The 27298-nt window shown below is 45.0% G+C and overlaps 1 protein-coding gene across 1 annotated transcript; it reads left to right on the top strand.

Annotated features, from left to right (window-relative positions):
* Nucleotides 1–20614: 20614 nt before the first annotated feature.
* LOC308171923 (la-related protein 6-like) lies at nt 20615–24943 on the top strand (the record flags this gene model as incomplete). Its single annotated transcript, XM_080546836.1, has 4 exons — nt 20615–20622; nt 22721–22913; nt 23755–24724; nt 24930–24943. The coding sequence occupies 4 exons, from the start codon at nt 20615–20617 to the stop codon at nt 24941–24943; spliced, it is 1185 nt and encodes a 394-aa protein (XP_080402962.1).
* Nucleotides 24944–27298: the final 2355 nt, after the last annotated feature.

Genomic DNA, 27298 nt, shown 5'->3' on the forward strand with positions numbered 1-27298 from the left:
ATTCTGCTAGAATTGGGCTTCATGGTAATACCATAATGGTATATTTACAGTACATGGACAGTGGATTGAAGCATTGGCACAACCCTCACTCATTGGAAATGTCTGTTTTCTATAGATGGATATACCATTTATTTTTCAGCAACCCAATATTCAATTCGAATTATGTTATGAATTGATATGGATCAATTTATACCTCTTATTAAATGATAAATACTCTGGTTGTTATGTTTGCCTTTTGGTTGACAGCAAAAGAGGAGGATAGAGAAGGAGAGACGGAGAGAGAGCAGGATGGTGTCGGCACACCAAAGAGAGAGAGCAAGAACCAGGTGAGAAAGTGGACAGGTAGTCAAGACCACATATGCCACAGTCCATGCCACCCCCTCCCCAAGGCAGCAAACCTAGGGGAAACACTGTGAGCAGATAGCTGAACTGTTCAGTGTCAAGCCTAGAGAAATGGAGATGGAGGTTATAAAGCTCCAGAATAATGTCCAGCTACAATCGCAACAACGTTCACAACATTTCTGGAGCCTTGTAGACCCAGAAAACTATAAGAATATTCACCAAGCAGCCCTGAAAGTATTTGTTTTATTTGGCTCTACATACCTTTGAGAATCAGATTTTTCTGATATGAATGTAATGAAATACTACTACTTCTGAACAAGACTGACAGATGAGCATTTAAATTACTCTATAAGAGTGAACCTAAGTGGATACACTCCAGCATACACAACTCTTGTAGACTCCATGCAGTGACATTCATCTCAAGTGTAGGAATGAGTGAATGCATTATTACACACATGCACATTTTTTTTTGAAAGAGACAAAAGAAGAAAAAAATACTAATGTTTTCTGACTGAAAAAACTAGAAAAGGTGAATGCACTTATTACACACACACATGTGGACCATACAATTAAAGCTTTTGATTATGTAAATGGAGGTGATGTGATACATTGATATATGGATACAGAATATACTGCTACTACTATAGTGAGCTTACACATTGACATTTGAAACAGAGCATGCTAGTGAAGAATTTCAGAGTGTTTTGATACGTTATGTGAATGAATGTAAGTAATACGATATGAGTAGCTCTCGGCCACTTAAATTTTTTCAAAGTAGCTGGATACGCACTTTTGAGAGCCAGAGCTATGCAGAGCTAGCAAACTGAACTTGAACAGATACTTTGTGTAGATTTCTACAAGCAGTTTTTTTTTTCCAACCCACAATGGCTGAAGGAGGAGAAGAGATCGATTTTGTCGCAGATATAATTACAACACCATATTCAAGACAAACTTTTCAAGAAAAGCTAGACATCGTGAGAAGAGAACGGCCAACCCCGACGCTAGCGTATATACAGCGCTATACTGTATTTCTGTCCACTCAGAGTTGGAAAAAACAAAATAATCAATAATGGTAGTTTAGGAAGTAAAGAAACCAAGGAAATAAAATAAAAACACATAATACATCCAATCACAAGCAGTGTTGCCAACTTGGCGACTTTGTCGCTAGATCTGGCGACTTTCCATACACCAGTGGCGACTTAACTAGTCAAAAGCAACCAGCGACAAATCTAGCTACTTTTTCTGGTCATTTGGAGAATTACTGTAAAGTATCTAACATATCCCATCACAATTATTTTGTACAGTTTTGTACAGTATAATATTTGTAGATAGGCCTATGTTTTTCTTTAAATAATATTCACTCAGTCTTTTAGTTTCACTCAATAATCCCTCAAACGGTTTACTGGCAACGCTGATCACAAGACAAATTGAGGAAGGGGCAAGGGGTCTATTTTAATTAGGATAGAAATCCACAAGCTCATGAGGGAAAAATAGTTGGTAGCAGTCTGACATGGAGCAGTAGCAGCAATGTACTTAAGGGCGGGCCTGTATAAAATAGGGTGGGCCAGCTTTTTAAAATTATTTTCTTTATGTTTCAGTTCATATCCATGGTCCTACTTTTGTTTGCATCCATCAAACACGTTTCCAATGCGATGTATATCAGATGTCTCCTCTCCCCCTCAACACTCACTCACGGTCACGGACCGCTCTGAGCAAGAGCTGCCTGCAAATGAATCGCGCGTGCGTACCTATCAAGAAAATCAAGAATGATTTTGTACAGTTGAGTAATATTTGTAGATATGTTTTTGTTTAAATAATAATCATTCTGTCTTTTAGTTTCACACTCAAATTCCCTCAAACGGTTCACTCTGTCTCAGTCGGTCTCTCGCAGCCTCTCTGTCAGTTTAGCGAGCTATGTGTACGCTATGCTAGCGTGTGTACACCTTATATAGGCGGAGGGTCCCGTCCCTCGTGACACAAGCGTCGCCTGGGCCAGCCAATGGGCTGGCGCAGTGTAATTCAGTTTCTGATGAGGTCACGCAGGGGGCGTGAGATACGAAACGGATACTGTGAAAGAGAACCATTCTTACTACACTCTCAGCAAGACTTGCCCCCCCCCCCCCCACACACACACACACACACACACTGTTTGTTATATACGGAGACAGGTTTATGACTGCCATAAAACCATAAAGTAGTCGGAGCACGGAGCTTCTGTTAGTGCGTCTTTATTTCCACTCGGTACTAACCGGTCTTCCCAACATGCATTGCACTTCCAGCTACGGCAAACAGCACAGACCAAAATACATAACATCTCCTCCCCCCTTAGAACAGAGGCCCTCCCCCAACAATTACAACTGAACTTTAAACTTCAAATCTTAAGGCACAAGAACAACAATATATAGTTATATCGTTTCAAACAGTCTGTTTACCAAAAACACAAACATAACTACGAGATGAGGGTAGAATACCTCATCCCGTGACCATACCCATGGGAATTATTATCTATAATTATTATCTAAGATGGCATGAGGGGGCAATGAGGGAGTGCTTCGCCAACCAATCAGGTAGCGGTATTGCCCTGCCACCCCCTACCATCCTAGGTTTCGCAAATTCGCGTCCAGGCTACGCACGTCCACGCGGGACTACGTAAGCTTACGCGTAGCCTACGGCGTCGACTTTACGCAGAAGCCTAAACCGGCCTTAAGACTGAACATTCTGTTGAGCAGCGTTACCCGGGAAGAGATCGTCGTCCTCCAGAACGCCTGAACTTATAGACTCTAAATTTAAGACCACCCAAACAACTGGGACAGAATAATTCCCATGGGTATGGTCACGGGATGAGGTATTCTACCCTCATCTCGTAGTTATGTTTGTGTTTTTGGTAAACAGACTGTTTGAAACGATATAACTATATATTGTTGTTCTTGTGCCTTAAGATTTGAAGTTTAAAGTTCAGTTGTAATTGTTGGGGGAGGGCCTCTGTTCTAAGGGGGGAGGAGATGTTATGTATTTTGGTCTGTGCTGTTTGCCGTAGCTGGAAGTGCAATGCATGTTGGGAAGAACGGTTAGTACCGAGTGGAAATAAAGACGCACTAACAGAAGCTCCGTGCTCCGACTACTTTATGGTTTTATGGCAGTCATAAACCTGTCTCCGTATATAACAAACAGTGTGTGTGTGTGTGTGTGGGGGGGGGGGGGGGGGCAAGTCTTGCTGAGAGTGTAGTAAGAATGGTTCTCTTTCACAGTATCCGTTTCGTATCTCACGCCCCCTGCGTGACCTCATCAGAAACTGAATTACACTGCGCCAGCCCATTGGCTGGCCCAGGCGACGCTTGTGTCACGAGGGACGGGACCCTCCGCCTATATAAGGTGTACACACGCTAGCATAGCGTACACATAGCTCGCTAAACTGACAGAGAGGCTGCGAGAGACCGACTGAGACAGAGTGAACCGTTTGAGGGAATTTGAGTGTGAAACTAAAAGACAGAATGATTATTATTTAAACAAAAACATATCTACAAATATTACTCAACTGTACAAAATCATTCTTGATTTTCTTGATAGGTACGCACGCGCGATTCATTTGCAGGCAGCTCTTGCTCAGAGCGGTCCGTGACCGTGAGTGAGTGTTGAGGGGGAGAGGAGACATCTGATATACATCGCATTGGAAACGTGTTTGATGGATGCAAACAAAAGTAGGACCATGGATATGAACTGAAACATAAAGAAAATAATTTTAAAAAGCTGGCCCACCCTATTTTATACAGGCCCGCCCTTAAGTACATTGCTGCTACTGCTCCATGTCAGACTGCTACCAACTATTTTTCCCTCATGAGCTTGTGGATTTCTATCCTAATTAAAATAGACCCCTTGCCCCTTCCTCAATTTGTCTTGTGATCAGCGTTGCCAGTAAACCGTTTGAGGGATTATTGAGTGAAACTAAAAGACTGAGTGAATATTATTTAAAGAAAAACATAGGCCTATCTACAAATATTATACTGTACAAAACTGTACAAAATAATTGTGATGGGATATGTTAGATACTTTACAGTAATTCTCCAAATGACCAGAAAAAGTAGCTAGATTTGTCGCTGGTTGCTTTTGACTAGTTAAGTCGCCACTGGTGTATGGAAAGTCGCCAGATCTAGCGACAAAGTCGCCAAGTTGGCAACACTGCTTGTGATTGGATGTATTATGTGTTTTTATTTTATTTCCTTGGTTTCTTTACTTCCTAAACTACCATTATTGATTATTTTGTTTTTTCCAACTCTGAGTGGACAGAAATACAGTATAGCGCTGTATATACGCTAGCGTCGGGGTTGGCCGTTCTCTTCTCACGATGTCTAGCTTTTCTTGAAAAGTTTGTCTTGAATATGGTGTTGTAATTATATCTGCGACAAAATCGATCTCTTCTCCTCCTTCAGCCATTGTGGGTTGGAAAAAAAAAAACTGCTTGTAGAAATCTACACAAAGTATCTGTTCAAGTTCAGTTTGCTAGCTCTGCATAGCTCTGGCTCTCAAAAGTGCGTATCCAGCTACTTTGAAAAAATTTAAGTGGCCGAGAGCTACTCATATCGTATTACTTACATTCATTCACATAACGTATCAAAACACTCTGAAATTCTTCACTAGCATGCTCTGTTTCAAATGTCAATGTGTAAGCTCACTATAGTAGTAGCAGTATATTCTGTATCCATATATCAATGTATCACATCACCTCCATTTACATAATCAAAAGCTTTAATTGTATGGTCCACATGTGTGTAGGGGTGGGACGATTAGAAAATGTCATATCACGATTATCATGGGCAAAATAATCGCGATCCACGATATTATCGCGGGAAAAAAAAAAGAAGTTTTATTTTTTTCGAATGCCAATAAAACACACTGTAATCACTTTTTTATGACATTTTAAGTCAGTAATTCAAATTCAGATTCTAGTGGCACTAGATTCTATCTCTGGACATAATCCGGGTCCTTAAGAAAGAGCAATCGAGCGCTGACAAATCTAACTTCCTTTTCTGGTCATTTGGGGAATTACTGTAAAGCATCTAACATATCCCGTATTCCACGGTTCACGTTACAACCGAGCTCAGGAGAGACGAGTAGGGATACAGTCTATGGCGAGCGAGGGTTGCCGTCTCCTCTCTCCCTCAACACTCACTCCCGCGGCCAGTCTGATAGCAGCCGCGGGGAGCGTGCCATTGTTCCCCGGGTCCTTGCGGGGGGTTCGGGCAAAGTTCGGGAAATAACGGACGGTTGTCATGTGTTTATACAGCATGGATGTTACGTGCCTAATGCCTTTGATGCGCACACTTGCTACTTGCCGCTTTCATAATTTTATTTAGCCTATATAGCACAAGTCATGCATTGCATGTAACCTCAAGTGCTGAACAGTATTAAGTAAACCACAATATATTTGCTAAAGCTTAGGGGCGACCGTGCCTTTTGCAGCCATAGACTGTCACTGCCTGGTAAAATAACAAAGAAGGCCAATGACAGTATCCCGTCTAAAGTTTTTCACCAGCCATGGTGAGAAGGCTAGCATACGTTACCTAGTGACTGACTGACAAGGCTGACTTGACAGTAACGTTACCCATGCAGGCTGAACAATAGCGCGTGACAAGTTCTGTGAGGATATTCGCGCGTGGCTCATGTGAGGAAACACAATTATATTACAGTAACAGTCGCTAACTTGACTGCAAAAGTAATGTAGCCTAGGCTGAAAAATAGCGCCAGACATTTTGTTAAACACAGTTAATTCATAACATACAATTATGACGATTATTTAAATAATTGAAATTCTCCACGATTAAGTTATCGCGGGTGTTTTTATCGCGATTAACGATAAAAACGATAATCGTCCCATCCCTACATGTGTGTAATAAGTGCATTCACCTTTTCTAGTTTTTTCAGTCAGAAAACATTAGTATTTTTTTCTTCTTTTGTCTCTTTCAAAAAAAAATGTGCATGTGTGTAATAATGCATTCACTCATTCCTACACTTGAGATGAATGTCACTGCATGGAGTCTACAAGAGTTGTGTATGCTGGAGTGTATCCACTTAGGTTCACTCTTATAGAGTAATTTAAATGCTCATCTGTCAGTCTTGTTCAGAAGTAGTAGTATTTCATTACATTCATATCAGAAAAATCTGATTCTCAAAGGTATGTAGAGCCAAATAAAACAAATACTTTCAGGGCTGCTTGGTGAATATTCTTATAGTTTTCTGGGTCTACAAGGCTCCAGAAATGTTGTGAACGTTGTTGCGATTGTAGCTGGACATTATTCTGGAGCTTTATAACCTCCATCTCCATTTCTCTAGGCTTGACACTGAACAGTTCAGCTATCTGCTCACAGTGTTTCCCCTAGGTTTGCTGCCTTGGGGAGGGGGTGGCATGGACTGTGGCATATGTGGTCTTGACTACCTGTCCACTTTCTCACCTGGTTCTTGCTCTCTCTCTTTGGTGTGCCGACACCATCCTGCTCTCTCTCCGTCTCTCCTTCTCTATCCTCCTCTTTTGCTGTCAACCAAAAGGCAAACATAACAACCAGAGTATTTATCATTTAATAAGAGGTATAAATTGATCCATATCAATTCATAACATAATTCGAATTGAATATTGGGTTGCTGAAAAATAAATGGTATATCCATCTATAGAAAACAGACATTTCCAATGAGTGAGGGTTGTGCCAATGCTTCAATCCACTGTCCATGTACTGTAAATATACCATTATGGTATTACCATGAAGCCCAATTCTAGCAGAATAAGAAAGATTGTTTATCTACTTTAAGTAAAATAATAAAGTGCCTCCAGTTAGCTCTTTAGCTGGCAAGTGTGCAGCAGACTAGCTCATCTCATCACCTCTGAGCTAGCTAGCTAGTTCTTTGACACCATGGAACTATAATCAGACACTAGTCACAATAATAACAACCTTTCTCTGTCAGAACACTCAGCAAGTATATTTGCTAACGTTTTCAACTTGCTTACTTTCATCTGCAGACATCTCACCCTGCAAAAACTCTTGCGTCTCGCGCGCCCGCACACTTGCAAAGAACCAAATTATTCTCCAGCGCTGGGACAGTGACGTGACGACGTGTTGACAGACGGTAGCAATTTGATTGACAGCTGATATCATTTTTTTGTGTTGGAGGGGGTGGGACATTAGTAAGGGATTGAAATTGGAAAAGGTTTCCAGGGTGATTTTTTGGGGGGAAGGCTGCATCTTTTTTCCAGGTAGCTCGCGAGCGACGTGTTGGAGACCCATGTTTTAAAGGGACCTTCATGGTAAATATTGCTAATTTTAGAACTTGCCCTACGGGCGACTCGCGTGGTCTCTGCGGGCGACCTGGTGCCCGTGGGCACCGTGTTGGCTACCCCTGTGTTAGATGCTTTACAATAATTCCCCAAATGACCCGAAATGGTAGCTAGATTTGTCGCTAGTCGCTTTTGACTAATTAAGTCGCCATGGGGGTCTGGAAAGTCGCCAGATATAGCGGCAAAGTCGCCAAGTTGGCAACACTGCTCCAGTGCTCTCTCTCCACCAGCACCCTTTCATTAGTGTGCTTGCACCGTAGGCTACTGTACTTGATCAACTGTAAATCAATGTGTGCGGGGTGTCCTCTGATATACATCGCATTGGAAACGTGTTTGATGGATGCAAACAAAAGTAGGACCATGGATATGAACTGAAACATAAAGAAAATAATTTTAAAAAGCTGGCCCACCCTATTTTATACAGGCCCGCCCTTAAGTACATTGCTGCTACTGCTCCATGTCAGACTGCTACCAACTATTTTTCCCTCATGAGCTTGTGGATTTCTATCCTAATTAGAATAGACCCCTCGCCCCTTCCTCAATTTGTCTTGTGATCAGCGTTGCCAGTGAACCGTTTGAGGGATTATTGAGTGAAACTAAAAGACTGAGTGAATATTATTTAAAGAAAAACATAGGCCTATCTACAAATATTATACTGAACTGTACAAAAATCATTGTGATGGGATATGTTAGATACTTTACAGTAATTCTCCAAATGACCCAAAAAAGTAGCTAGATTTGTCGCTGGTTGCTTTTGACTAGTGACTAGTCGCCACTGGTGTATGGAAAGTCGCCAGATCTAGCGACAAAGTCGCCAAGTTGGCAACACTGCTTGTGATTGGATGTATTATGTGTTTTTATTTTATTTCCATTTTTTTTATTACCATTATTGATTATTTTGTTTTTTCCAACTCTTGAGTGGACAGAAATACAGTAGTAGGGGGATAAAATCTCATCCCTGTGAGATTCCACAACATTTACTCTGTTGGGGAATAGTCCCCTAACCTAATCTCTGAGAGATTGTCAAAAGAGAGTCTGAATACAAGCCATGGACTGGAGCTGAACCCACTGGACATGAGGATGGATCCCCAAGAGCCCCCTAATCCACCCGATGGAGCAGCAGCCCTGACCAATGCGATTAGGATAAGGCGCCAGCTAATACAACGCATTTAAGTTAGCACATCAATAACAGCTCATTAACACAATGTAGTTGATGCACACAACATTTTTATTCGGACTGCAGGCTTTCAATGATGGAATTATTCAAATGAGTGAGAACTCTTCAGAGTTTTTTCAATTCCTCTACAATTCCCATTAGCTGCATTGCATAGGTCTCGCTGTGTTTGCAGGACCTCGTCGTCGAAGACATTGGCAGGGCTTAAAGTGGGAAAAAATCCTGTGATTATTGGTAAGCGACAGAGAACTTTCCGGACTGGTTTATTACAATACGATCGCTTTTTTGAGATAGGTTGTTCCTGCTGTGATGTTCTGGTATGGTGGTATGGTATTAGCACTCATTTAAACTAAATTAAATAAGCTGTATTGCCACTCGCCAGATTCGGGTTCGGTGCGTTTAAAAAACGCGCATATTTTAGCCTGCTTGTCAGATGTTTGGTGTCTCCGTCAGTAATAATTCCTCTTTCTTGGGGGGGCGGGGGGTTCCGTTGGGACGGCGGCCCGCCCCCCCAAGGCAATGGTAGGGGAAACACTGACCTTTTCTACTTACTAGGTGCGACCGTTGGTGTCTCCGCTGCTCTCAAATGAGTCTCGTGTCTTTCTGAGGTAAACCTTCTCAACGTTCTCAAGCGTCCTGGGTCGCGAGACCAGTTCTCTTTGGCGCCGAAAGCAGAACGGCGCGATGAGTCAAAGGCTGCGTTCGTACTTGCCCTTGTAACATGAGGAACTATAGCTGTTATCCACCCTATATAACCTATACATTCATATACTGAATTGAAATATGTTTTATTTTACAATTTCTGTGTTAGTAATGTCATCAGAGACCCAAATGTACAGCACAAGCGACATAGATTGTGTCAAAATGCACAAATCAGCCTTAAAACAATGTTGTAAGTTAGCTAGCTAGCTAGACATCAGCATACGAGTGAACTTTTGTTGTTGTTGTTGTTATAAAGAATAGGTCTATAATACATTGAAATTATATTAAACTAAGATAACACAATAGCTAACATAATTTTAAAAATCTTTTTTAAAGATTTAAATCTTTATTAACAAAGAAAATAACATTGTATATATTGTCTAGTAGGTCTAGTTAGTTAGTGAGAGGTTATTGCTATACTGCTCTGATACATTTGCTTGTATACAACGTTTTATTTTTATTTTTAGAGAGCAACTTATGACATCTGGCCACAGGGACAACAGTTAATAGCCATTTGGCTAACACTGACTCATTTACCAACTGGTTTATTAATGTGTACTGTCCCTGGTCAATAAAGAACAACAAAAAAAGAAGAAAATAATTACAGTTGTCGTTATCTTTTGTTGCTTGTGCGTTTCCCACTGTTGTCGATGATTTGCAAGGCATTCTGGGTGATTTCACATAACTACATTTGGAGTGTGCCTCTGAAAAAGCCCAGTGTGCAGGGCCTTGTAGCACTACCACATCACCTTACCTCTACTTCCCAACTACAATCGTGGCGAAAGATGTTTACCTGCTGTAATTCTGTTAGGTATATGGTATGGCTTTCGTCATCCGTCACTTTATTTTTATCGGTAACGGTTGCATTCTTTGGTTTTAGCCATTTTCTAATATCCATCTTCTCTGTTCTACTACTGCTAGCTAGTTCGTGTCTCTGTGAGCCTTATTACAGGTCATCTTGTGCTTGCTAATTCTGTACTTACCGGTGAATACTTTGAAAGATTGCTGTGGTTCGTGGCGAAAGAACCTGTGGTAATTCTGTTAGGTTATCAGTTTCTTTAATTTGGACGGTTGCATTCTTTGTATTCAGCCTTTTTCCTAATATCCATCTTCTCTGTTCTACTACTGCTCGCGATTATTTTTCATTCAAAATAACAATGATGTAATTGTGGCTCATACTTGCAGTAGCCTGAGGTAGACAGGGCTGGTCAGGGACTTCTGTACAGGGGAACGGTTCCTCACGGAGGTCCTAAGCAGGGCTATCGGGGTACAATCTGTAAAATACTTTTTTTTTTAAAAACAACTTTACAAACAGTACATACAAATCCATCAGGAAACCTCGTATTCATTGACACACAAGATGAATGAAAATATTTAAGACACCTCCTGCAGGATACCAGAGGCTCTGCTCCTCCGGTGCTTTATTTGTCACATGCACAGAAATACAGAGTAAAACATGCAGTGAAATGAAATGGGACTAGACACTCATGCAGTGCAAATCCATAATGAAGGAGTCACTCTCCATCTTATCCAGGCCCAATTCCATAACACCACCACCTAGAATGCCAAGTGTTTTAAGTGGTAGTTACCTAGCAACAGGAGATAACGGTGTAGACTTACCTCCGCTAGCAGGGCCCTAAGGTTCTTCAGCTCCTCCCTGATGGCCTGGTTCTCCCTCCGTCTCTTCTTCTGGATCTTCCTCATGTTCTTCCACCTGTTCTCCTGGTCATTGACCACCACATTCATCTGCCCCAGGGAGTTGTTGGTGTCTTTCTGTGTTTTTTTTAAATTTTCTTAATATTTTATTTCATTAAAGACATGTGCATACCTCAAATTGCAGACACCCTGTTTATTTATTTTCAGTACATAAACATATCATGAACCATCAATCCTTTTTTACCAATCTACAGAGCAAAACATCTCATCCAACCTTTCCCCAGCCAAAACACTATCTGAGTATAATAGTTTATACAAAATGGCCTGCAGGACATACATAACATGTTTGGTCTGAGAAGAGCGATGATACCAACCATCACCAATATGTGATGTCACCAGTTGAACTTGTAGCTTTTTTTTGCTAACGTTATTGTATTCCGTGTCAGAGCAGCTTCTCTTAGCTACACCGAGTCTATATTAACGTAAGCTATTAGGCTTAACTGGACCTCAAGGTCCTTTTGGCTAAGATAGATGCCACAGTTCAGGTTATGTCAGTCACTGTGGATTGTTGTCGGCACTCTGAATTCATCAGCGATTGTAGTGTGTGTCAGTTGCGTGTGTTATGTGTTCCAAATGTCTACATTGGATTCTAGTCAGTCTGGTTATCTCAAGCTTGTTAACAATCCGTGTTGCGTGTTGGGTTTGGAAATAGGACTGTTGTGTCGCAAATGCCAGGGCTGGTTTTTGATCCCAGTCCGCCCCTGGACACATTGAAAAAAAAAAATCAAGTCATTTGCACTCTTTGTTTACTGGTTGTTGGTCTTAGAAGGGGGGTGGTGCAATATAATGCAGTTCGCAGTAGGGTTCCACTAGGTCCCATATGGGACACTGGTTAGTTGGTCTTAGAAGGGGGGTTTATAATCAGGGGTGCACATAACTGGTGCGCCAGTGCGCATGCGTCGCCAAAATGCATGCTGCGCGGCAGATCAGCCGCATGAAGGCGCTCTTGCGCACCAACATTATTTTTTTTTGTTTGTTTTGTTTTGTTTTGTTGAAAAGTTGATTTCAGTGTTTACAGAACAGAGCAGTGCTTAAAGAGATGTCCGTTTATTTCAGTGTGTTTAAAGAACAGACATTCAGTTAGTGCTTAAAGAGATGTCAGTTGATTTCATTGTGTTTAAAGGAGTCGGACAGACTTTCATTCTTAAAGAGCAGTCCTTTGATTTTGCATTTGTTTCTTTTGTTTTGCACACAATAATTTGGTCGTTCATCTTTATTTATGAATAAATGTCGTTTTGCTAATAATATATCCATGTATCCCTTTTTTATCCATCCTGTGGGACGGGTCGTGACTCGCGAGCTCGGGGAGCACCAAGCAGCATCCCTAGGTGCTCCTCTGAGCACTGGCCCCAAAAAGTTATGTGCACCCCTGTTTATAATGCAGTTCGCAGTAGGGTTCCAATAGGTCCCATATGCAACACCATATGGTTTCCCATATGGTGTCCCAGTCTGCACAGGTCCTGGAGCTGCGGTAGTAGCAGTTGGGGAACATGGAGGCCAGCAGGCCCAGGAGGATCATGAAACCCAGGGTGACGCACCCCGCTACAAGAGCTCCCTTCACCAGATTGTTGCCAGCGTTCCACAACCACCTAGAGAGAGAGAGAGGGCGGGGGTAGAAGAGTGGAGATAGTAGTAGTACAGCCAGGGCCAGCTGCAGCTGTAGCTCCTCCTCCCTGCTGGTCTGGGGGCGGGCCTGCTCCAACTCTGAGCCCGGCTGAGAGGACGTGGCACCATGTAGGCCTATCCTTTATGTTAATTGTTAATTTTATTTATTTATTTTATTTATAAACCTCTTATGACCTCTTATCGGCGGACCGATGAGAGACGGAAGTCAAACTAAAGAATACTTTTACAGCCAGTCACCATGCCAACTCACTCCCACTTCATCACTTATGAAGTGAAGTGTGACACAAAATGGGATATGGTAGATGGACGGATTTAAATTGAGTACCCACCATCTCCACAAGCTTCTCCAGGAAGGGAACCAGCTTCAGGAGTTCGTTGTCATTTCTGTCCATGAACCAGCTCTCGATTGGAATCCCATTGGAGAGCTGTAAAGGTTCAAAACAAAGTAGATTTGACTTTCAATCAAATAACCAGTCCTGTGAGAGGCTAGAGGGACATTAAAAAGAAGAAGTGATTGAATGCTTACCTGATAAGCAAAGGCTTGAGGTGAATTGTCAATTATTATCGTCTTTGAAAGATCCCTTCCAAGAATGTTGAGGTCCTTGATGTAGTTTCCTTGTACACAAACACAGTGCTCACGAAACTGAGCTGCCCCCCAGGGGTCGGCCCCCGAGTCACAGTCAGGAACGTCAGTCAGGTCAATCAGGGAAGACTGGGCCTGTGGCTGGTGCTGGTGCTGAGGCTGATGCTTTCTCTTCTTCTTGGCCAGTTTGCCTGAGCCAGTTGCCCCAGCAACCAGGGGGGTTCCATCAGCCTTCTTACTGCTCTTCCAGCTTGGTAGACAGACACTCTTTTTCTCCAGCCAAGTCCCCCTTTGCCTGGTCTCTCTGCTTCAGTTCAGACTTCAAGGCCTTAACCTCTGCATTCAAGGCTTTTATTTCCTGTGCAGCATTGTTAAGGCTGGAAGACATCTCATCCATGGCCTTGTCTCCAGTGAGAGATTGTTGAGTAAAGTCCTGTACTTTGGCTTGGACTTTCAGTTGGACTTTCAGTTGGACTTTCTCGTCAAGCAGACCCTGTTTCTCAGCTATCAATCCAGTGTGAGTGGCCTTAAATTGTTCTACCTCTTTAAGCAAGCGATGTTGTTCAGAGGCCACTGTATCTCTTTCAATGCAAACAGAGGCAACCTCTGCCTTCAGATTGGATTCAGACTCCAGGAGAGTAGTCCTTTCCTCCAGAGCCATTTGTAGCCTCTCCTCCTGTTCGGCGGCCTCTCTGCTCATGGCCAGGGCCAGCTGCAGCTGTAGCTCCTCCTCCCTGCTGGTCTGGGGGCGGGCCTGCTCCAACTCTGAGCCCGGCTGAGGGGACGTGGCACCATGTAGGCCTATCCTTTATGTTGAAAAGCTTACAGCAAAAGCAAAAAGACATGTCCCGTTTTTGAGAGTTTTTTTCCCATTTGGTAGTTTTCTGAGAAATAAAGTTTCACTAAAGTTTCTGTTTTCATCTGGGGGCGGGCCTGCTCCAACTCTGAGCCCGGCTGAGGGGACGTGGCTGTGTTGGTGGTCTTGGGGCGGGTGTCTCCAGAGCCCCAGGGGTCCGGGGCAGGAGCAGTTCCCCAGGGGTCACTGCTCTTCATGGGGGGAGCGGAGGAGGAGGAGGGGGGCGTAGGACAGCTCTGGGGGGGGGGCTTGACGGTGACGGGCTGGGAGGAGCGGCGGGGGGGCGAGGGCTTGGGCTGGGCCTGCTGCTGCATGGTGTCATAGTACGTCACTCCTCCATACACCTGGGGGTTGTACATGGGCGGCAGCGTGGCGCCAGCGGGGTAGGGGTAGTTGGTGCTGCCGTAGGTCATGACCCCCGGGGGGGGGTAGAAGGGCGGGGCCAGCAGCTGCTGAGGGGGGGGCTGCCCCGGGGACATGGAGACTGGGGGGGCGGCGTAGAGGGCGGGGTTGGGCATGGGCGCCCCCGACAGGTGGGGGTGCAGGCCTGGGGGCCAGGTGACATTGGTGTTTCCATGGGGGGATTTGGCACGGGGTGGCCAGCCGTCACCCACTGAGCCCATTGATTGGCCGGGAGGGCTGAGGGGGGAGGGGCCAGCAGACAGGAAGTCATAGGGACCGAAGGGAGAGTCTTCCATACGCAGCCCAGAAGACATAGCACCAGGTTTGCTGGGGTTGTGATCCATAGGGGAGTTGACAGACATGTCCATGGCCGTCCACTTCTTCAGACGAGACTGAGGCTCCTTGTAGCCCCCCATGTCCATGTTTACATTCATGTTAGAGTTCAAGCCTAAAGGGAAGTTGGTGAAGGAGCCCATGGAGTTGGGGTCCTTCTGCAGCTCGGGTGCATTCTGGGGCATGTAGTTGTCCATGTAGGACTTGAGGGGCTGGTGGGGAGGCGTGGCCTGTTTCAGCAGGGAGGGGTCGAGGTGCCTCGGGGGCTGCATCATCGACTGGGACGAGCCAATCGGACGGCCCTGGTCCTGCTGGCGTCCTACAGGCATGGGTCTCTGGCTCTGCTGCTGCTGCTGTGCCTTCTGCTGCTGCTGCTGGAGGAGGAGACGCTGGGGGTTGTACATGGGCGGCAGCGTGGCGCCAGCGGGGTAGGGGTAGTTGGTGCTGCCGTAGGTCATGACCCACGGGTCCACAGGGGCCGCCGGCTTAGGGGCTGCACCGTAGGAGTGCCAGGGGTCTGGGGCGGCCGCTGCTCCTCCTGCCCCCCAGGGGTCGGCCCCCGAGTCACAGTCAGGAACGTCAGTCAGGTCAATCAGGGAAGACTGGGCCTGTGGCTGGTGCTGGTGCTGAGGCTGATGCTTTCTCTTCTTCTTGGCCAGTTTGCCTGAGCCAGTTGCCCCAGCAACCAGGGGGGTTCCATCAGCCTTCTTACTCTCCTCCAGAGCCATTTGTAGCCTCTCCTCCTGTTCGGCGGCCTCTCTGCTCATGGCCAGGGCCAGCTGCAGCTGTAGCTCCTCCTCCCTGCTGGTCTGGGGGCGGGCCTGCTCCAACTCTGAGCCCGGCTGAGAGGACGTGGCACCATGTAGGCCTATCCTTTATGTTAATTGTTAATTTTATTTATTTATTTTATTTATAAACCTCTTATGACCTCTTATCGGCGGACCGATGAGAGACGGAAGTCAAACTAAAGAATACTTTTACAGCCAGTCACCATGCCAACTCACTCCCACTTCATCACTTATGAAGTGAAGTGTGACACAAAATGGGATATGGTAGATGGACGGATTTAAATTGAGTACCCACCATCTCCACAAGCTTCTCCAGGAAGGGAACCAGCTTCAGGAGTTCGTTGTCATTTCTGTCCATGAACCAGCTCTCGATTGGAATCCCATTGGAGAGCTGTAAAGGTTCAAAACAAAGTAGATTTGACTTTCAATCAAATAACCAGTCCTGTGAGAGGCTAGAGGGACATTAAAAAGAAGAAGTGATTGAATGCTTACCTGATAAGCAAAGGCTTGAGGTGAATTGTCAATTATTATCGTCTTTGAAAGATCCCTTCCAAGAATGTTGAGGTCCTTGATGTAGTTTCCTTGTACACAAACACAGTGCTCACGAAACTGAGCTGCCCCCCAGGGGTCGGCCCCCGAGTCACAGTCAGGAACGTCAGTCAGGTCAATCAGGGAAGACTGGGCTTGGGCTGGGCCTGCTGCTGCATGGTGTCATAGTACGTCACTCCTCCATACACCTGGGGGTTGTACATGGGCGGCAGCGTGGCGCCAGCGGGGTAGGGGTAGTGGGTGCTGCCGTAGGTCATGAACCCCGGGGGGGGGTAGAAGGGCGGGGCCAGCAGCTGCTGAGGGGGGGGCTGCCCCGGGGACATGGAGACTGGGGGGGCGGCGTAGAGGGCGGGGTTGGGCATGGGCGCCCCCGACGGGTGGGGGTGCAGGCCTGGGGGCCAGGTGACATTGGTGTTTCCATGGGGGGATTTGGCACGGGGTGGCCAGCCGTCACCCACTGAGCCCATTGATTGGCCGGGAGGGCTGAGGGGGGAGGGGCCAGCAGACAGGAAGTTACAGGGACCGAAGGGAGAGTCTTCCATACGCAGCCCAGAAGACATAGCACCAGGTTTGCTGGGGTTGTGATCCATAGGGGAGTTGACAGACATGTCCATGGCCGTCCACTTCTTCAGACGAGACTGAGGCTCCTTGTAGCCCCCCATGTCCATGTTTACATTCATGTTAGAGTTCAAGCCTAAAGGGAAGTTGGTGAAGGAGCCCATGGAGTTGGGGTCCTTCTGCAGCTCGGGTGCATTCTGGGGCATGTAGTTGTCCATGTAGGACTTGAGGGGCTGGTGGGGAGGCGTGGCCTGTTTCAGCAGGGAGGGGTCGAGGTGCCTCGGGGGCTGCATCATCGACTGGGACGAGCCAATCGGACGGCCCTGGTCCTGCTGGCGTCCTACAGGCATGGGTCTCTGGCTCTGCTGCTGCTGCTGTGCCTTCTGCTGCTGCTGCTGGAGGAGGAGACGCTGGGGGTTGTACATGGGCGGCAGCGTGGCGCCAGCGGGGTAGGGGTAGTTGGTGCTGCCGTATGTCACATGACCTGCCGTAGGTCATGACCCACGGGTCCACAGGGGCCGCCGGCTTAGGGGCTGCACCGTAGGAGTGCCAGGGGTCTGGGGCGGCCGCTGCTCCTCCTGCAGTAATTATACTAACCTAATGGGGGATTCATTGAAACAAACAAATAGACTCGCCTATCATTTGCTTCAGGTCCTCATGGGGAACGGCAGCCAAAATGGAGTCAGTCCGAAGCTCCTCGTCATGTATAGCAGGCTGCTGCATGGGGATCTGTGGCTGGGGAGCCATGTGCTGCAGGAGGTGTACACCAGCTGTGTACTTGTTACGGGGCACAGTGTGCATCCGTGCTGTAGCTGCGTCTGCACTGGCAGGGTGCTTTCTCAAGGCCTGGGTAGCTGAGAGGGAAGATAATCATAATCAAAGGGATATTTATGGCAAATGTTTGGATAGTGCTCTTTGGGGCAGGATTACTTCACGCAATATACTGACCCGCGCGCTGAGAGGTCATCATAGGGGGAACCAGGGAGGGCGTGGCCTTCATAGCGTTGAAGGTCTTAGGCCTGGTAGCCGACGGACACATGGCGTTGGTGGGCGTGTTCTGGAAGTGCTGAGGAGGTGTGTCTAGGAGATGAGTGGGTCTCAGCTGAGCCAGCTGGTTGGTGAAGTCCGGTGCAGCACAGTTCTGGGCCTGTGGAATGGCCGCCATGAAGAACCCAGGTGGGGGAGCAACCCCCTGATGCCTGGGTTGGGAACGGCGCAGCCGCTGGCCGTACTCTGCACGTGCTGGTTGGTTGCGCGAGCCTGGCGCTCCTCCTTGCCCTGGGCCAGGGCCACGTACAGGGGCATGGTGGCCACGATGCAGCCGTTCATCACGGTCACAGCCTTGGTGGCGTCCTCGGGGAAGGAGAAGCACACGAAGCCGAATCCCTTGCTGCGTCCGCCCTCCGTCATCACCTTTGCGCTGGTGATTGTTCCGAAGTGGGAGAACTCTTTGTGCAGCTGCTTGTCGTCCAAACAATCGTGCAAGTTCTTGACATAAAGATTGACACCCTGGTAGAGAGAAACTGTGTTTTACTAAGATGTTTTTCATGCCTCAAATACATCAACAATGCTTACCAAGATTATGAGCTTTCTGATACAGTATATGTTTGTTCATATACACACACACCTGGTATCTGGTCCTGTGGCCCTGATTTATATGTTCAAACTGGCGCTTCAGCACAGTTTGGCGCTCTCCTCTCTTCTGGGCACGGCCCACGTAGACCCGCCTCCCATTTAGCTCCTGGCCGTTCATCTCATCAACGGCCCTCTTGGCATCCTCATGCCTTTCGAAGTCGACAAATCCAAAACCCATGGATTTACCAGCGTCATCGGTCATGACACGGACACTCAGGACTGGTCCAAATCTTTCAAACCTCTCCTGAAGGCGTCGGTCGTCCATATCCTCTCCGAAGTTCTTGACATACACGTTGGTGAACTCTCCGGCCCTGGATCCGAGTTCAGCCTCTTGTTCTTTGCGCGATTGGAAGTGTCCGACGAACACTTTTCTACCGTTCAATAACGTGCCGTTGAGTCTCTTAATCCCTCTCTCAGCAGCCTCCTGGGTGTTATACTGCACAAAGCCATAGCCTTTAGCATTACCATTCGCGTCAGACGCTACCTTGCAGGAAAGGATGCTCCCAAACTCCGAGAACGTGTCGTAGAGGTGCTTGCTGTTGAACGTCTCCACTAAATCCTTAACGAAGATGTTGCCGACCCCACTGTTCCTCCGAGAAGGGTCACGCTGAGACCACATGATGCGCATAGGTCTTCCGTTGACGACATCAAAGTTCAAGTTCATTTTTGGGGAAAAGAACGAATAACGTTTATCTATCTAGCTCTTCACAGATGAATTGCAGGTAAATGAACGGCATGTGTACTCTAGCTGGATTCTAGAACTCCAGCTGCATGTTCTATGGTTGTCATCACTTATGTTTTAGAAGAATTCTAACTTCAGACATTGTGACCTCACAGTCCATAGCCAGGGTCCATTTTGTCAGCAAACCTATTTAGGGGTTCATGAGGAATTCCTTCTCCAGCAGATGTATTTAACATGAATAAGGACATTGGAGAGAGGGGGGGGGGGGGGGGGGGGGAATAATTAAATTGTAGAGTTGACCTATATTCATCACAAATCATGTCATCGCAATCAGACAAGTTGAAATATGACTCAAAACTTCCAAGTAGCATAGAACAACTTATTATAGAAATTAATTAATAGAATTAATTAAACTAATTTGTTTGTTCATTTTCTACAACAACTGTTCAACGTAGAAACATACAGCACATTGTCACATGTTTAAATAACCTTTTTCTTATACATTACTGTGTATAGACATAAAGCTACAGATTTCATATATTGCTTCTAGCCGTTTCCCTTTTTCTTTTCAGTAAAACTCTTTTATGGTTTATGGATACCCAAGTGTATCAAAGTTAGCATTTTGGTGGGAAAAATACCAGAACTGTCCCATCTCAATGCTTTGTAATACTGATATAACTACAGTAAACAGATAATAATAATAATAATAATAATAATAATAATAATAATAATAATAACTTTTTATTTGTATAGCGCTTTTCCTGCAAACGTTGCAGCTCAAAGTGCTCCAATCATTATATAATCATAATTTAATTATTTAGTCATTTAAAGGCAATATTAAAAAGATGGGTTTTTAGTCTTGACTTGAACATATTTGCTGAGGTTGCATCCCTAATGTAAACTGGCAGGAATTCAGTCAAATTTACATTTAGATGAATTACATTTCTGCATTACCTCACTTTCGCTATGGTCCAATAAAATCACACAATGGCTTTGGCTACTACACTCACTTTATTAGGAACACTATAGCCTACTATACTGGGTAGGGCCTCCCTTTGCTCTCAAAACAGTCTCAATCCTTCGTGGCATAGATTCCACAAGATGTTAAACATTCCTTTGAGATTCTGGTCCATCATGACTTGATAGATTTTTCAGGTGCACTCTCAAGTTGTGAATCTCCCGTTCTACCACATCCCAAAGGTGTTCTTTTGGATTCAGATCCGGTGATTGGGAAGGCCACTGTAGAACACTCAGGCTCTTTTTGATAGGGCCAAGGCAGGCAAGTTGCAAAATAGAGGCAGGTCAGTTAGGGTTTCAGCATTAAACATCACATCATGTTATGTAGGCATGGCTCTGTAAGTTTCGTTCTCAAGGGTTACATTTTCCAATTTCAATACGGACACAATGCTTAATATATAGTTGTATCCACTTAATAATCTCTTTAATCCAATGTTTAAAGTTATACAACAGCAGGAACAGAAAATCAGGAATTCCGGGGGAGTCTGTTAATATTCCACTCTTCCACATAGTTTGAAAGACAAACAGTTGCAATTAGGCTCTCCCGAATGTCAGGGAATAGGCTTATAAAATATTTGTTCTAGCTGTAGATGCACTAGATGCAATATTATAAAATATTTGTTCTAGCAGGAACATGCACCATTGCATCATGCTTGTGTGAATCATCAGTTACAAATCATGCAAACCACTTTATTGGGTCTAAGATCAGGGTGAAATAGGCTTTTAGATAGAAACAGATTAGAATTGGCATGCTCCTGATTCTCTGAATGTGACCCAGGAGACACTGCCAAAATACAGTATCAACATTGACCAAACCCCTCTGCCAGGAATACAGTCTTATCTAAACTCAGGTATACTGGAAGTGATGCTCCAACTTTGCTGTTGACCCATGATCTGAACGCAGATAAAAGGGTAGATGATACTGTGTAAATATCAATGCAGGTTTGTGTATATATACGGCTATATATATACATATATACACAAACCTGCATTGATATTTACACAGTATCATCTACCCTTTTATCTGCGTTCAGATCATGTTACTGGATGATTGTGGATCGATGTCAATACCAGACAGACTTCCCACACCAGTAATTGAAATGTTTGATAGATGCTCTGAAACCACCAATCAATAAGTTAATTCATTTAGATAGATGATGCTGTATATAACTAAATTATTGAATACATTAGCAGAGAACGTGCAAACTGAATAATGATGACTACAAATGAATATCAAACTAACAATGATTTGATTTAGCAATAAGTCTGTTACTTGACGCTCCTCCTACTTGTTGTGTAAATACCAACTATTGGGTGGATTGAGAAATATAAACTGGGAGAGAGAGTAGCTCTATAAAAGGCAGACAGGGTTCCTACTGTCAGACGGACAGACAGACAGACAGACAGACAGACAGACAGACAGATAGTGGTCAGTCAACACAATGGCTGGGATACAAGGTCTCTTCTTTGCCAGTTGTTTTTTCTTGCTTTTGATGATTGGTCTTGGAAAACATGGTAAGATAATTTCTTCCTTTAGACACTCAGGGCTAGTTTGCCAGACACAGATTAAGCCTAGCGCTAGACTAAAAAAGCTTATCCAGTGGAGATTTTTCGTTTAAAGTGTGATTTAGTCCAACCTGTGTCTGGGAAACTGGCACTCAATGTCATCTCTGAAAATCACAATGAACCTAGTATAGGCCTACTGTACAAACAGTCCATGTTATGTGAAACATATATGTGAAAACATTGATTTAGGCCAGTTTATGCATGAGTTTACTGCCTTGATACTTAATAAATATTATCTTTTAGTTTCACCCAGCCAGCATGGATAGTATTATTCCAGTCTATTAAAGAAGTTCTTGAATCTTTTTCTTAATTAAAAAATAAATAAAAAATGAATTAAGAGAGAGAAAACTGTTTTGTACAATACAATGTGCAGTGTTACACAATATATTCACCTAAAAGTTGACATTTTGCTTTGCTTTATAGTTTTTTCTGATGGCACAGAGGAATCACAAGAAGTCTCCATTCGTGAAAAGAGGAGTCTAACCACCATAGACCTGGGGAAGTACAACATCACAGTAAGAAGTGGAACAGAACCCGAACACTTATCACTGTATTCAATGCTGATTTATAAACACCTTTATAAATAGCACTTTACATACAAAGCCCAGCTTAGCGTATACTAAGGTGTCAGGAGGTAGTGCCGGTGTCTAATGATTGCAAGGTCGGCAGATTGGCAAATTCAAATCCCGCCTGAAGCCACACCACTACTAGTGTGCCCTTGAGTAAGGCACTTAGCCCTCAGTTACTCCAGGGGGAATGTCCCTGTAATTCGTAATTGTAAATCGCTTTGGATTAAAAGCGTCTGCTAAATGGCAAAATTAATTAATTAATTGCATATTGAGATGCTAAGAAAGTCTCCTTCTCCTGTAGGCACTTCACTGAATGTGATGACCCACCGAAGAAGGATCGCAGTGAAACGTGTGACCTGCATGAGAGGATTGCGTTGCAGTTGGAGTATTACCTGTCTGATGAACACCTGTGCGAGGATGCGTTTCTTCTCAAACACGTGCAGAAAAACAGGCTGGGCTACGTCAGCCTCAAGCTACTGACATCCTTCAAAAAGGTACTGTTCGCTCCGGTCCTCCTGTCCTTTATAGGTGGTGTGAACACATCATTGGTACAATTTACAACGCCGGTGAATACTGCTAAGGAGAAGAAAGCACCTTAAATGAACCTATGTTCATGGCACCATACATAACTTACTGTGTGGAAGTGTGGGGAAACACATACAAAACAATCACAAATCCAATTTATTTACTACAGAAAAGAGCTATACGAATTATAAACAGAGCTGCCTATCAAGAACCAACTAACAAATTATTCATAAACACCTATGATCTCAAATGTAAAGAATTGGTGGACTTCAAAATGGCACAAGACAAGTAATGTATAAAGTAAAAAATAAGATGCTTCCAGACTGTATCCAGAGACTATTTCAAGTTAGACAGAGTAATTACGAACTCAGAGGAATATGTATGTTTATGAAAACAAAGATTAGAACAAATGCAAAACAAAGATGTATAACAGTTAAAGGAGTTAATTTATGGAATACTTTTGAAAAGGAAATGAAAATGTGTAGTACACTAAAAGGATTTTAAAAATTATTTAAAAATAAGATGATTAACAAGTATAAAACAGAGGTTTAAATATAGTTTTTGTTTGGTATTTTTTGAACTTTTTGTTGACATGCGTAAGTGAAATTTTGAAAAGTTTCAATGTTTTGATTATGCATTCATGGGGGGACATGCATACATGTAACAAGGCTGCGCAATAAGCCACGGCTTCAGCCTACACCTTTTTGGTCCTGGTGTTATGAATTGTGACTGTGTACATTTTTTTTATATCTGTATTGTGAATTGCATAGGGGACCAAAATAAACATTCTCAATCAATTTCATATTTCAGATGAAGGAGCTGACAAGAGACTGGAGCGTCACTCTGGCCGGAGCGCGCTGCTCTGAATTGCTGGCCGTGAACGAGGAAGGAACCAAAGTGAGGCGGCGGGAGACCCTTCCAAAAAGGCTGCTCTGTGCCCCCACCAGTAAGCTGCTACTGGCCTGGAACCTGTTAGGAGAGCGTATGACAGGAGAGGACCTAGATCAGCCCAGAGTCCTGGAGACGGCGCTGAGACTGTTTAGCGTGCACGGCAACGTCACGTCCCTCCGTATTCTGCGGCCTGGCAAAGAGCTGCCCGTGGAGCTGAGGCACCATGCTAAGCGCCACAAGGTGCTGGGGCAGCAGGTGTATGTCGTGGTGGAGTTTGACAGCTTAAAGGAGACTCGGAGGGCCTATGACGCCCTGCGGGCAGAGGAGCAGATGTCTGAGGGCCGGGGCGTGTGTGTGACACCCCTGGGTGGCCCCGGGTCTCGCTCGTCCCGCTCCACCCAGGAGGGGACGGCAGAGGAGTGTGAGGAGGACTCAGAGGAATGCGCAGAGGCGAAGTTGGGCCAGAAGAAGCTCAAGCAGATATCGAAATGTCTTGTCAGCTCCGTGAGCTCCGTGGAGGATTCAGTCCCACAGAAGAGCTCCGAGTCTGGCTCTGGCTATGGCACTGGCTCTGGCTCTGGCTGTGCTCTGGGTCCTTCCGCCCCCGGAGAGTGCCACAAGTCCCTGGACAGCCCCCTGGACAGCCCCCTGGCGAGCCAGTCATCGTCACCCCTCAGGAGCGGCCCTGGTCTGAACAGGGCTGGAATAGTTGGCGTTGGCAGGAGCACGTGCTCTAGTGACTACCTCCGGGAGAACACGGCCAGCCCTTGGGTCGTGCGACGCAAGGCTGCAGCTGGCACTGCCCACCACGAGGAACAAGGACAGAGGAGGCCCTCCCTGACAGTGGTGCGGCAGCCTCGAGGCCCCGATGGCACCAGGGGCTTCTATGGTGGGAGGGGGAGAGGGAAGTCTATACAGCCCCGTTGACAACTAACGACCCCCCTTATGGATGACAACAAGGGAGTTGATTCCCTCTGATTTGTCCAAAACGTTCAATAAAAAGCATGTTTCATTCATTTCAAATTGAAAACATTGTATTCTGCTTTGTCATGGAAAAGAGTGTATTCGTGAAATTGTACCCCTGTGTTGTGTAGGTTTACAGAACTGACAGGTGGGGGCACTGTTAGGCAGCTTGATAGTGTAGGCAAGGCAAGGCGAGGCACATTTATTTCTATAGCACTCATACACACACACACACACACACACACACTCACACTCACACTCACACTCACATGGTTGACAACACCCATATGGGTGTGATTATTTGTGTTTGTGTGTACTGAATGCACTCCCAGTGAGAGAATCCAGCGGCTGTTTGTTTTAGCTCCCTCCTGTGTGTGTATAGGCTCCGTGTGTCTTATTGATCGGTGTGACCTTGAGAGGTGTTGTTCCCACTCAGGCTCAGAGCTGGAGGGAATACACCTTGAGATGATTTGAACATCCTGTTTGTTCCTCTCCCTCAGGACGGCCAATCCAGGACAATTCGCCAATTCCAGTTCACTGATTGGCCAGAACAAGGAGTGCCAAAAACCGGGGAAGGTTTCATCGATTTCATTGGTCAAGTGCACAAAACCAAGGAGCAGTTTGGACAGGACGGACCAATCACTGTACACTGCAGGTAAGGACACGATTGCACGGCCTATAGATGCAAGCATACAGGCATCAAATACAATACAACACAATACACAACACAAAAAACATTGTCCCCTCAGGGCAACTAGTTTAGCACTGTAGCTGTGCATCAGTACATATACAACATGTGTTGCCAACCAACCAGTTTACTTAATCACAAAAAGAGGTGACATGGTAACATTGTGAGTATCAGATAAGCCCTGCGTGGATGGTGTTCATACATGTATCATACGAGGTCTGTAACGTGTTTGTCCCTCTCCCTTAGTGCTGGGGTGGGCAGGACCGGCGTCTTCATCACGCTCAGTATCGTGCTGGAGAGGATGAGGTACGAGGGCGTGGTCGACCTCTTCCAGACTGTCAAGACGCTACGCACCCAACGGCCTGCCATGGTGCAGACAGAGGTACCACTGGCCTGTTGTTGTTGTTGTTGTTGTTGTTGTTGTTGTTGTTGTTGTCGTCGTCAAAGAGACAAAGTTCTAGAAGTTAAAATGGTAATCATAGTAATATCATAGTACGAGTAGAGGTTGGTAGAAGAGCTCAGGTTGAAGTTGTCCCTAATATCAGACAGAGGATCAGATTACCTCCAGTCCAAATCTTAACCTCAACAATAAGGATGGTAATAAGTAGGGCTGGGTATCGCCACTGATTTCCCAAAACGATTCGATTCCGATTCACAGCTCCCGATTCGATTCGATTTGATTCGATTCCGATTCGATTTAGTTACAATATCAATTTTCCTTGAATATGAAGAGATTCTCAGAACTAATGCTATAAATGGTTCAAGGAACCCTATAACATGTAGCATTGTTAAACATATCAATATTTACATTAAGAATTGACTCCAAAGCAGTTACATGAATGTACTTCTTATTGGAACATAAATGAACATCATTGACCAACATTTTGCTAAATCAGACACTACAAAACGTGCTTTTTAACGTGCTTTACTGCAGCCAGTGTAAATAAAGGGGCTACAAACATAGCCTATCGGTAAACAAGACATCACATATCCCTCAGGACTGTCTCAAATAGCTTATTTGCATAATATATATACAAAATAAAAATGTGCAAAACTCAAACGAAAATAGTGCAATAGATGAGGGTATTTTGGGGAACAAAAAAACACATTGTAAACCATAATGTCCATGAAACTAAAGCCCTTCATTACTGCTTTCTCACTTTTTGGAGATTGGAAGATTTTATTCAGGAATAAACATAATTGGAAAATCAATGATTATTAAAATACTGTAGTATACAGTAACAATAAGTTAGTGGAAACACCACAAATCTACGGAACCACTTATTGAGGCATCACCCTGACGTGAAACATGGAAAAGAGGATCTGAAACAAGCCTCGCTGATAAAGTGGCAAGTGATTGTCAGGTACGAGTCCATTGCTCTGGATGTCCAGCTGTCACACGTTATGGCAACTCTCTCTGCTGGCTGGAGTGAAGTTGCGATGTCACGTTTCACCTGCGCGGACATGTCTGGGACTATCACTCCACTCAACTGTTTGCGTGTCGGTAACACGTAGCGTGGTTCTAGTGGTCACTGACGACGCTGTAGTAATTTGTTGGGCACGCGGAGAATTTGATTGTAATTTGCAACCAAACGTCTTTATCAGCGAGGCTTGTTTCGGATCCGCTTTTCCATGTTTCACGTCAGGGTGATGCCTCAATAAGTGGTTCCGTAGATTTGTGGTGTTTCCACTCAATCTAACCTCCACTGCGCACAGCTTGCATATGGCTTTGCTTTTGTCCTGCTCATCTCTATCGTCATAATTTTTACATCCAAAATGCACCCAGACATCTGCCTTTAAGCCTGGTCTTGC

This window comes from Nansenia antarctica (genome assembly GCF_963989245.1).
Source record: "Nansenia antarctica genome assembly, chromosome: 16".
In the NCBI taxonomy this organism is placed as follows: Eukaryota; Metazoa; Chordata; class Actinopteri; order Argentiniformes; family Microstomatidae; genus Nansenia; species Nansenia antarctica.